We start from the raw sequence: 12,845 nt of genomic DNA, 5'->3' as shown, positions 1-12,845 counted from the left end.
AAAAAATATATATATGTTTGAGGAGGATTAAATATACTCATATGGGATTATATATATTTTTTAAAATAATAAAAAACTAACCTGAAATTATTATTTTTTATTTTCGTTAGAGGAAAAGGGTATATGTGAGCCATTTATATATAAGTAGGGGTATATATGAGCCACTTTCATAACGAGGGGTATATCAGCTCTAAATGACAAAGTTGAGGGGTATATCAGACCCTTTTCCCTTGTTTATTTAAAGATTCTTGAGAAGTTCTTGATTTTAACTGCATTATTTAACAATGGAGGTTTTGAGTTTCTTGAGTATGAGTTGTGTTTCTTGATAGGAATTATGTAGAATTTCAATGAATTCGTGTTAGGTTTGTGAATCAAAGAGAGTTTTGGAAGAAACTAATCGATTCTAGATGAGTTAGGACCCGTAATTGAGTAGAAAATTCATCGGATTTCTGGGGTTTTGGGTGGGGCGGTGCGCCCTTAAGGCACCAGGACCTGGGTGCTGAAGGTTTGGGGTGCTACGCCAATAATGCTCTAGGATCGTCAGACCCTTTTCTTCTCCGTCCTTCATTCTGTATGCATTCTTTCGAATCATGTCTACGTTCTCTTCTTGTTTTAAACTCTTGAAGTCTTTATTAATCCTTGAGAGATCCTACATGTCCTAATCACATGTCTTAATTTACATTTCAAATTAAAGTAAAGTTAAAAGGAAAGTTCAAGAGGTCCCTTTTTGATCATTTTGAGAAGTCTTTCGCAATTAACTATAGATTTGAACTAAGTCTTGAGTAAATGAGTATGAGAATGAAGAGAGTTATGTTTCATGTTTCAAAAATGAGTATTAGGGAACTAAGTATTCCCGATTGTAACATTTTTACATTTTTAAAGAGAGAAACGTCAATTTCTAAATTAGTTATGAGTTTAGAGAATGTTCTGAGTATTACCTCTTTTAAGAGGATCTTTTGAGTAATTACCTCAAATTAAGAGAAAGTTATGTTTAATACATTGAGCCTGAGTTTATATATTTTTGGGAGTAGTATTGAGCACTGATATGTGGATGAGTTCAAACAACTCACATTTCTCATAAATCATGTAGCCACCATGGGTAAAGAGTCGTACTTTTTAGACGATTCCTTATTGCTTTTAAGCATAGCTTAGTGGAATCCACTTAGTTGAAGTGTTATATACCCCGCCAAGTTATAGGACAGTTCTGGCAGCGTGGGCGAGACACTGTATCATCAGGTAGCTCATAATGATGGTTGTCGGTTCGAGAATCTCCCAAAATAAGAGTAAATAGTATATTATTGTATTTTTATACACTTTGAGTTGTTATCTACTGTTTTAAATGCTTTTAATATTGCATCTCTTATTATTGTTTTCATATTGGAGTTGAGTTGAGGTGAGTATTATCTTCCCATGTTATCAGTTCAATTATCTATGTCTCAGTTTTTCCCTTGCATGCTCGTACATTTAATGTACTAACGTCATTCGACCTGCATGTTTTTATGATGCAAACACAGGTGTTTAGGGTCATCAATAGGCGTTTTGTTGATACCATTTGCACTCCAGCTAGCTTTGGTGAACCTTCTTGCTTTCCGGAGGGCATCACATTATTATTTCTGCTTTGTTAAGTTGTTGAGGATCTTGTCCCGAAATCTATCGTAGTTTTAGAGGCTTCATAGATAGTTTAGATGTTGAAGAGTCTCTCACATTTTACCTTGTTAATATTTTGAGACTTTGAGTCACTTTATGTTTATTTAAGCATTTCCTGATATTTACTAAGTTGAGTTAAGTTGTTTGAGACATTATGAGTTAATCTTGGTATTTGGAGTCCCATTTTACTTGAGTAAGTCTTCCGCTACAGTATTCAGCCAGGTCAAGGGTTTGCTTGGGGACCAATGATGGTTCTCAAGTACCGGCCATGTCCAAGGTGTAGGCTCAGGGCGTGACAGTATTAGTTCCTTATCATACATTTGTGTCATGCATTTGAGTGTATATATTTACAATTATAGATTTATATTTTTATATTCGAGTGTTTTTATAGTGTATTCATCTCTAGAGTATATTTATATTAATCTTGTATCAACATATTCAAGTATATCAATGTTGTACACGTAATAGTCAATGATACAACGAAATCAAAAAAGAAGAAGAAGAGACTCTATAGTGCAAAGTGCAATCCACTTTATTTTATTATGGAAATGATCTTATGATATTTTAGAGGTCCATTGATTATGAAAGATCGAGATATCAAAGAACGTGATTTATGCTGAATTTCTTTCTTAAAAAAATATTGTTCCACAGTTGATGCACCGCATTAAATGTTATTTGTATTCGAAGTATCTTTTAACATCAAGCAGTAATGTCTACAAATTGTAAATAGTCAAAATATAGCTAAAAGACCTAATTTCGACATAATGTTAACTATCTAACAACCTTCAAATAAAATATAGACATACTCGATTATTATCCATTTTATATGAACTCATTTTTAACCCGTCCAAAATCAATCCAATCCACCATTACGCCACCACTAAATTATTCTTGAACTTTTATTTGCTATAATTGAACCTTTGTGGAATCTATAATTAAAGATATGATGGAAAATTTTGTTTCTGTTTCTTGGGGAATAACTTTATTATATATATGGACCATTCAGTATATGACTCAGTGTAAGAATCTCATAAAAGTAATTGTGACTGCATCATATTCTCTATGGGAAAAAGATATAAAAGAACAAGTAGTCCCTCGTTAATTTACAGCAAAGATTCACTACAAAAAATGGTCCACACAAGCATATTGTAATGGTTTGATCTATGACATAGGAAAATAAGATGAAATAAATAAAAGTTTGTGCATATATATAGCAACTCACTATTTTTGGATACAAGGAGAGAAATAAATTACTCCCTGCGTTTTAATTTATGTGACATTATTTTTTTGACAAAAAAATTAACAAAGAATTGAAGACTTTTAAATTTGTGATCAAAATATTCTTTAACCATTAGTTTGACTATATAAATCATTTTATTAAAGAAGAAAAATTAAATTATTTTCAATAACAAAAATATGATACTTTTTTTGGATAACGGACTAAAAAAAATATAGCACATAAATTGTAAATTGGGACGAATATATTAGATCTTACCTTGAAAAGTAGTTGACATATCCCTAAAGAGATCCACATAAAGCAAGCATGTTGAGATTTGAGAGAATGACAAAGGGAAGACCATAATGAATTTGCAAAAAGAAAACATAGAGACTCTAAAGTGTGTTTTGGGGTACGGGAACGAGAAATGGGGAGGGCATATAATCGGAAAATGGGAAGAGAATTACAATGTGAAGAATCGAATCCTTACCAACAAGGTGCATCGAAGTTAAGGTAGCTAACAAAATACTATAGGAGTGGAAGAAGGGGGGTTGGGATGGGATGGTCAATGGGTAGGAGTTTGGGGAGTTGGGTGAGTGGGAAGGAAATAATAAATAAATTACTCTCCGCGTTTTAATTTATGTGACATTATTTTATTTGATAAAAAGTTTAACAAAGATCTGTGATCAAAATATTCTTTAACCATTAGTTTGACTATATAAATAATTTTATTAAAGAAGAAAAATTTAAATTATTTTCAATAACAAAAATATGATACTTTTTTTTAGATAACGGACTAAAAAAAATATGGACATAAATTGTAAACTGGGACGAATATATTAGATCTTACCTTGAAAAGTAACTGACATATCCCTAAAGAGATCCACATAAAGCAAGCATATTGAGACTTGAGAGAATGACAAAAGTGAAGACCATAATGAATTTGCAAAAAGAAAACATAGAGACTCTAGGGTGTGTTTTGGTGTACGGGAAATGGAGAGGGCATATAATTGGAAAATGGGGAGAGAATAACAATGTGGGGAATTGAATTCTTACCAACAAGGTGCATCAAGTTAAGGTAGCTAACAAAATACTATAGGAGTAGAGGGGGGGATGGGATGATCAATGGGTAGGAGTTTGGGGTGTTGGGTGAGTGGGGAGAATATAATAAATATAATGTTATCTACCATACTTGTTTCCTCTACTTTCAATAAGAAAGTCGTTTTCTTCATTTTAAAGAAATTTATTTTTTTAGAGAAGTATTTTTAAATTTTTTTTTGTCTAAGTAAATATGAAAAAAATAAGAAAATATATTAAAAAAGATATCGTTAATAACATTCATTGATAATTATAATATTGAAAATAACGACAAGCTACCCGATATAATGAATAAATCTAACATAATGGTATATTATCCTACAAATAACTAATATAACTTAAATTCGTAATACTATAATATTCTTAATTCAACTTTCCATTAATTTAAGGCTAGCCATCAATAATTTTTTGTTTTTTTTACTTAAATAGAGCAAGTGACTATTTTAGGAATTGAAGCTACAAACTACAAAGAGAGAGAAAGAAATATCTTACATTGGACGGATATCCGATACTCATGAGAAGGACGAGCACTTTGAGAAAGTAAAGATTGGGTTTGCGGTTCGATTTGGATCGAATTTTATTAAAAGAAAATTAAATTAATTAAGTTATTTTTTAAAATATTAAAATTAAATTAAATCAATTAAGTGGATTCTTTATTACTTTAAGTTTTGTTATATTTTGTCCAAGAACTTAGCTATTTCTATTTAATATATAATAATTTTTTTACAAATCATATAAAAATTAAAGATTAGTTGTGATATATCAAAATATCTTGATAGATATTTGAATTAAGCAATAATGATTAGTTAAAGAGCATAAAGACAAATTATTTTGAGCCTGGAAGAGATTCTTAACACAGCAAAATTAAAAAATTAAAAATCAAACTAGAAAGTAAAGAAAAAATATTCAATTACTTATTATAAAGGGCAAATACCTAGATTATGACTTGCCGATTGCATCTAAAAAGTAGGTAACATGATACAATAGGTCTAATTATACTTAGATGGATATATATCTCAAGATTAAAATTGAGATAAAATTGATATTATATTTAATTTGATGGTATAAATTTATTTATTCAATCAAATGCAATACAAAATTTATCTCAAGCATAGTTGGTTTGGCGGAGCTTTTAAAAGATCAAAAGTATTAGTAATTATTTCCCAAAAATGAGATGTTTTGCCAAAATTTTGGGAGAAATTACGTGCTTCTATAGAGTAGGTTTTCAGAAGCTAAAAAAAACAATGTTTGCCCCAAAATACGTTTAAAAAAACACTTGTGAGAAAAATAACTTAGAACGTCCACTTTTAAAAGTTTGGGCAAATACTATATGTTGCTCATAAGTGCTTTTAAAATTTATTTGTCAAATACAATTTCTTACCAAAAAGCTTTTTTAAAAACACTTTTAATAAAATTACCTTTTGAAATAAGTTGATTTTAGAAGTTTGGCCAAACGAATATCCAATGATATCTTATCATACATGAGATTATTTTATCCCACGTCTCAAATGAAATAAATGAGTCTAAAAATTATAATTCATAAATAATTTAATTCGCAAACAAAAGGACCCTAATAGTATAAAGATTTATACTATAACTTAAACTAAAAAAACAAAAAAAAACTCACCTATCAAAAAAGGAAGAAGTTATTCCGAAAAGGAAAGTGATAGAGTTATCATGAAACTTTTGAAAATGGGAAGCTTTACAAGGTTGAATTATTTAAAAATCAGAATATATGAAAAGACGCGGTAATCATAGGTTAATTTTTATTTAAGAAAAAAAAAATACTCCTAAGTCCTAATAATATAATAGATTGGCTCGAAATAATATTAGCAAATTCAAAATTTTAAGTTTATGCAAAATATGTGAAATATCGAAAATAATTATATATTATGGTATTAATGTTTTGTCTTATTACGAGTAGGGGAATCCATCTATTTATTTCACCTCTAGGCTGCATGCAAGGTTCACTTAGCTATCAATGATTAAAAGAGATTTTTTTTTTCCAAAAAATTTCGTGCCAAATATAGTAACTTCACTTGTACATAAGGTTTTGACTTCGATCTACATTTCATCAGGTAACATAACAGAAGATTGTGAGACTAAAAATTGATTTCGTGAAGGTAATTATTCTCTATTCTATAGTTTTTTTTTTTTTTTTTTGATTTTGTATTCAATTTCAATATGGATTACAGGAATTCGGAGAAATATAGTATGCCGGAAAATAGAAAGAAGTACAAGGGAGAAACGTCATCTGAAAAAGTTGTGTCATGTCATGACTTGAACAGAAAGCCAAGGTTTAGATGGACAGTGGAACTCCATGAGCTCTTTGTTAAAGCTGTGAATGAGTTAGGAGGTCCTTATGGTTCGTCGTCTTACTATATACCACCATAAATATATACACAAAGATAGATTCAAAATTTAAAATATTAACGTATATGTTGTAATGAGCAGAAGCAACACCGAAGAATATAGTGAAACTTATGGATGATGAAGATATCACACCAGACCATATCAAAAGCCATCTCCAGGTAATTTATGCATGTGTTTACAAAAAATATATATAAAAAATAAAAATGCATGTGTTATAAGCTTTTTTTAATTTTAAATCATCATTATGCATGGAGGGGTAGATCCACTTGAAGCCGGCTCAAATACATTAGTGATTTAAAGCCAAATTCAAATGAAGACCTTAAATTTTAATGTTTTTCTTTTATGAAGTTTGTTAAAGTCCATTCATTTAAATTTTCTTGAGACAATATTATGGATTTGTTAAACTTCTATTAATTTTTTCCTGTGATATTAAAAGTTTATATTTTATACAAATAATACTCAATTTTTTTTAAATACCTATAACTTATTATAATTTCATAAAAGAAAATAAGGTTTCTCAAATTTGGAAACCTTAAGACAATTGACTTACCCGTAGAAAGCCGCCCTAATTTTAGTCCTACTTGTAGATTAAAGAAGGCACGGGGCAGATCTATTAAGGTCCGATATGGCCTAATCTACCTCAACCAACCAAACGTTTGCCTATTTGGAAGTTTTAGGTGTCACATCCTTGACAGAATCCATCGAAATTTGTCTAGTATGTAACTTTTTCAATGGATTTTCTACCGCAAATCCTTTACCAATGAGTCAAATTCCGATGTTCGTTGAAAAATTAGTGATTTTTGTTCAAAGTAATGTGATATTTGAAATCTTTAAATTCTGGATCCGACTGTATATAAACGAAGGAAAAATATAAGAGGGCAGAGGGGTTCGGATGATGATGAATGAGGAAATTGTTTCTATGACCGCTTACAAATTTGAATATAAAATTGTCCTTTTTAAGATAATTGAACCCTGCAAAAAATATATTATGTTAAATTAAATAGGGCAATTCCTTTTTTTCCCCATATATATATATATTGTTTCTGAGATTGCTTAACACTTCTTGATATATTTGAGTTCATTCTATTTTTCAGAAGTACAGACAGAGTAAAGACATCATGAGCACCACTAGAAGTACTAGTAAAGGCAAGTTGCTACTATAACTAATTAAGAACATCCAATTATTTTTGGCAAAATTAATTGTGTTTAATACAATGTGGAGAAACATGCAGGACCAGCAAAGAAGTAATTAAGCTCAGAGATCAATATGCAAAGAAGTTCTAGTATGATACTTACAGCTTGTTTAATTTGGACGGTCCTAACGTATTATTTTATAATGTATGTATCGTATTATTCTTATTATTTTGATAAATATAACGTTTGGATAAATTTTATTATTTTTTGTTGTGTTCACACTGCCACATAATATCAATTTGAAGAATAATTAAGCTTACAATATTACAAAGAAAAAGTTTGATATGGTTTAGCGCTATGTTGAGAAATACATATCTTGTACATATATTCTTGTATATTTAGTTTCCATATTAGTAGATCAAATCCCATTAATTGGAGATCACGATTTCTTACCTAAAGCTAGGTTAGATTGATTTGTATCAAGCTGTATATATATATATCAGATTGTGAATAAAGAAAATCACTTTAGCAAAATATATTGTTCTCTTCTTTTCCAAGATGGTATTAGAGCTTTCATTCCAAAAGTTCAAACACTAGCAATAAGAGTAACAATATAAATACATCAAATCCATATTTTCTTCAACATTCAGATCATCCCAGCCTCATGCTTGTTCCAATCAAGTTGAATGGGATCAATTATCCATCATGGAGCAAATCAATGATACATGCTCTCACAGCCAAACACAAACTATCTTTTATCGATGGATCAATTGAACCGCCGTCGAAAATAGATAAGCCAACAGAGTATGCATTGCGGAATTAATGCAATAATATGATTTTATCATGGCTTGCTCACTCGGTGGAACCAGATCTAGCTAAAGGAGTCATCCATGCCAAGACGACTCACCAAGTATGATAGGATCTTAAAGATCAATTTTCTCAAAAGAATGCACCAGCAATTTATTAGATTCAAAAATCATTGGCTTCACTCTCACAAGGTAACATGAATATTTCTTCCTATTTCACAAAACTCAAAGGTCTTTGGGATGAGTTAGATACATTTCGAACATTTCCCACTTGCAATCAAATTAAAGCACACACCGATCAAATTGAAGAAGACCATGTAATGCAATTACTAATGGGTCTTAATGATATCTATAATGTTGTTCGATCTAATATTCTCATGATGTCTCCCCTACCTAATGTACGCCAAGCATATTCACTTGTTATTCAAGAGGAAACACAGAGACAAATGACGTCGGAATCAACATAAAGTTTCTCTATTGCGACTGCAGTTCAAAGGCGTACCAATAGTTTTTTCAACAAATCCAAGGATAAGCATTGTGAGCATTGCAATCAAGAAGGACACACAATTGAGAATTAACGCACTCTAAAATTTCATTGCAAGCATTGCAATAGAAAAGGTCATACAAAGGATAAATGTAAGTTTCAAAATGGCACTTGGTGTCCCAACAACTCAGGAAGCCAAAATAATCGACAACAACGTGGATCTCAGAGTAATCCTTCTCATGTTTCTAATGTAATATACACTCACCAATCTAAGAATGAGATTCACTCGCAAGATACCAATGGTTCACATGGATTTTCAGCAGAACAACTCCGACAGATTGCTCAGGCAGTAAGTTTGTTCACGCAAAATAATAGTTTTGCCAGTAATAGCGACTCTTATGCAAATGCAGCAGGTTTATCTCTTTTTCATAATGTTTCAATTAATTCTGCATTCACTAGGCCATGGATCTTGGACAGTGGAGCAATTGATCACATTACTTCTGATTCCACATTCTTCACTCAAACAAAATCTCCATCTATACCCATTGTCAATTTACCCAATGGGTCACCAGTATCAATTCATTCCACTGGAACAATACCTTTTAACTCAGTTAATACCTTAAACCATGTTTTACATGTTCCCTTTTTTCGTTTAAATTTAATGTCTGTTAGCAAACTCAGTAATGACTTTAATTGTTATGCCCTTATGTTTCCCACTTTTTTTTTTGTATTACAGGACTTGGCTACGGGGAAGATGATTGGCTCGGGTAAACATCATGCTGGTCTCTATTACATGACACCAGTTTAGAAACCACCCATTTCTCATCAAGTTTCACAACCAAGAGATTTATGGCACATGCGTCTAGGACACCCATCACCTTCTCGCCTTAGATTAATTGATCCACTATTACCTTCTCGTAATGTTTCCTTTGCTAATAATTGTGATGTTTGTCCTTTGGCTAAACAGACACGACTTGCATTTCCATTGAGTAACATATCTACTCGTTCTCCATTTGACTTATTACATTGCTATGTTTGGGGTCCACATCGAGTACTTACTGATTCAGGGGCTCATTTTTTTCTTACTATCGTAGATGATTTTACAAGATGTACTTGGTTATTTCTTATGAAATACAAGTCCGAAACTTCTCATATTATGCAATCTTTTATATCATTTACTAAAAACCAATTTCATGCTTCAGTTAAGAAAATTAGGATAGACAATGGAAAAGAATTTGAACCAATGAATTTTTTTTTCACTCTCATGGAATTGAATACCAACGAACTTGTGTTTTCACTCCATAACAAAACGGGGTAGTTGAACGCAAGCATCGTCATATTTTAAATGTTGCACGAGCTTTACGTTTTCAAGCTCACTTGCCAATCACTTTTTGGGGTGAATGTGTTTTGACTGCTGTATATATTATTAACCGATTACCAACTTCATTGTTACATTTTAAGTCTCCTTATGAATTGCTATATCATAAATCACCATCCCTTAGTCACCTAAAAGTTTTTGGTTGTTTGTGATGCTACTGTTGTTAAACATAAAAAAAAGTTTGATTCTCAAGCCAAACACTCCATCTTTATTGGTTATCGTACTGGTCAAAAAGGTTATGAGCTTTATGATCTGGAAACCAAATATTTTTTTATAAGTCGTGATGTCAAATTTTCTGAAACTATCTTCCCTTTTAGTTCAGTTACACCAACTTCAACCTCATTATCACCTCAATCCTCTTCTAGTATATTTGACAATTGGTCCTCTCCACCATCTGTCATAAAAGATATCTCATTTTCTCAACCTCTATCTATCCAGAGAGTAGAATCTCATGAACCCAGAATTACGGAGGACATGTTTAGCAATTCTACTCAATCAGATATTTTTTCTAGTATTCCTACCCAATCTGAAATTATTTCCAGCAATCCCACCCAATCTGAAAATACAACAGATGACAATCTTGCCAATCCCAACCAACTCGTTCAAAATCCAACGTCTGATGAAACCCTTGAATCTGTTCCAGTCACTTTAGAGGATGTGGTTCCTTCATCTCCTCTTTTAAGACAATTTGCTCGTCTAAAAAAAACTCTTGAATGGCATAAAGACTACATATTGCTAGCTCAAGCCAATCAATCTTCTGCTATGCCAAGTCCAACATTAGGTACTCGATATCCTCTTTCTCATTATCTTTCTTACTCTCACATATCTTGAACACATTGCATTTTTCTAGCTGACATTATAGGTCACACAGAACCTTCATCATATGCTCAGGCTGTTCTTGATCCACATTGGCGACAAGACATGAATGCTGAATTAGAAGCATTAAAAGATAACAAGACTTGGAGCTTAGTTCCACACCCTGTTGGTCAGAAACCTATTGGATGCAAATGGGTATAAAATGAAATACAAATCAGATGGAACGATTGAGCGTAATAAGGTTCGTCTTGTCGCAAAGGGATATACTCAGATTGAGGGAATCGACTATCAAGAAACTTTTTCTCCTACAACAAAACTCACGACACTTCGTTGTATACCTACAGTTCATTTTTCTAGAAATTGGTTCGCATATCAATTGAATGTCCAAAATGCTTTTCTTCACGGAGCCCTACATGAAGAGCCGTACATGGAATCTCCACCAGGTCTGCACGGACAGGGGGAGAACACTGTATGTCAGCTTCACAAATCTTTGTATGGCCTTTAGCAATCATCGAGAAATTGGTTTCTCACATTTTCAGAAGCTATTCGTAAAGCTGGTTTTCAACAATCAAAGGCTGATTATTCCCTTTTCACCAAGGCGAAAGGTTCATCATTCACAACAATACTTATCTATGTTGACTACATACTTTTCACAGGAAATGATCTTCAAGAAATTGAACTCATCAAAAGGTTTCTTCTCAAACGCTTCCGCGTTAAAGATCTTGGAGAGTTGTAGTATTTTTTAGGTATTGAGTTTTCTCGTTCAAAGAAGGGCATCTCTATGTCTCAGAGAAAATATGCAATAGAAATTTTGCAAGATTCAGGAATCTTAGGAGTAAGGCCTGAAAAGTTTCCAACGGAACAAAATTTGAAGCTCGCTTCTACAGATGGAATTATACTGAATGATCCAACAAAATACAGAAGACTAGTTGGCAGATTGATTTATCTCACCGTCACAAGGCCTGACATTGTCAATTATGTTCGGACACTTAGCCAATTTATGCATGACCCCAGAAAACCTCATTGGGATGCTGTTGTGCGAATTCTCAAATATATCAAGGGTACTCCAGGTCAAGGTTTGTTATTTCCTTCCACAAACAATCTTATTTTAAAGGCCTTTTGTGATTCAGATTGGGGTAGTTGTCGAGCCACAAGAATGTCTGTCACAGGATACTGTATTCACTACTACAAAAACAACTTTTATCGGTAATAAATAGACACATTAATAAAGAGTGCTTAAAGTCTTTATCGGCAATAGTTAAGTGCCATTAGATCCAATGTCACTAAAGCCTTTAGAGACATATACAAAGAGTGTTAATTGTCGCTAAAAATATATATTTATCGACAATTGCTAATTAATTACCGCTAAAGATCATTTTTGATGTAGTAATTTGATGAGTCCACAAATTGGACTCATTTAGGGCTTTATTTTAATAGAAATAGTGTCCTCAAATGCTTATTTAGTCTAAATATCTAATGAAAACACTTAAGTTTCAGGTATTTGAAGTATTAGTGGAAGCATGGACACTTAGGCACAAAAAGGAGCAAAAAGGCTGAAAAGAACAAGAAAATGAAGGCCTGAGGATCGTCGAGTCCACTTGGCGAGTCGCCGAAGGGTCTCACTTCTCCTTTTGTTCCAGTGTGCTGAGCTTGAAGGAAATGATTAAGTCGGTGGAAAAAGGGAGCAGTTGGCGCATCGCCGAGAAGTTTCGCGAAGCAGTACTATGTCCCCCAATGACCCAGAACACGACGATGTCGAAGGATGGTGCAAGACGATGATGAACTACACCAAAGGGTGAATCGCCGAGTTGATCGATGATTCCGACTAATGTTGCCGAATGATCCGCTGCAACACAGATTTTTGAAAACTATAAATACTCGTTGAGAGTTATA

At 32.5% G+C, this 12,845-nt stretch overlaps 2 protein-coding genes across 2 annotated transcripts; both read left to right on the top strand.

Moving 5' to 3' along the window:
• The first annotated feature begins 5,841 nt into the window (after positions 1-5,841).
• LOC107062729 (putative Myb family transcription factor At1g14600) lies at positions 5,842-7,501 on the top strand. The gene is made up of 4 exons (XM_015313692.1): positions 5,842-6,084; positions 6,157-6,326; positions 6,416-6,492; positions 7,429-7,501. The coding sequence occupies exons 2-4, from the start codon at positions 6,176-6,178 to the stop codon at positions 7,495-7,497; spliced, it is 297 nt and encodes a 98-aa protein (XP_015169178.1). The 5' UTR covers positions 5,842-6,084; positions 6,157-6,175; the 3' UTR covers positions 7,498-7,501.
• Positions 7,502-11,733: 4,232 nt separating this feature from the next.
• Positions 11,734-12,162, top strand: LOC107062726 (uncharacterized mitochondrial protein AtMg00240-like). Its single transcript, XM_015313690.1, has one exon. The coding sequence runs from the start codon at positions 11,734-11,736 to the stop codon at positions 12,160-12,162; it is 429 nt and encodes a 142-aa protein (XP_015169176.1).
• Positions 12,163-12,845: the final 683 nt, after the last annotated feature.

This window comes from Solanum tuberosum, unplaced genomic scaffold (assembly GCF_000226075.1).
Source record: "Solanum tuberosum cultivar DM 1-3 516 R44 unplaced genomic scaffold, SolTub_3.0 scf00262, whole genome shotgun sequence".
Taxonomy (NCBI): domain Eukaryota; kingdom Viridiplantae; phylum Streptophyta; class Magnoliopsida; order Solanales; family Solanaceae; genus Solanum; species Solanum tuberosum.
Note: the sequence above shows the minus strand (reverse complement) of the source record. Positions and strands in the feature narration are given on the sequence as shown.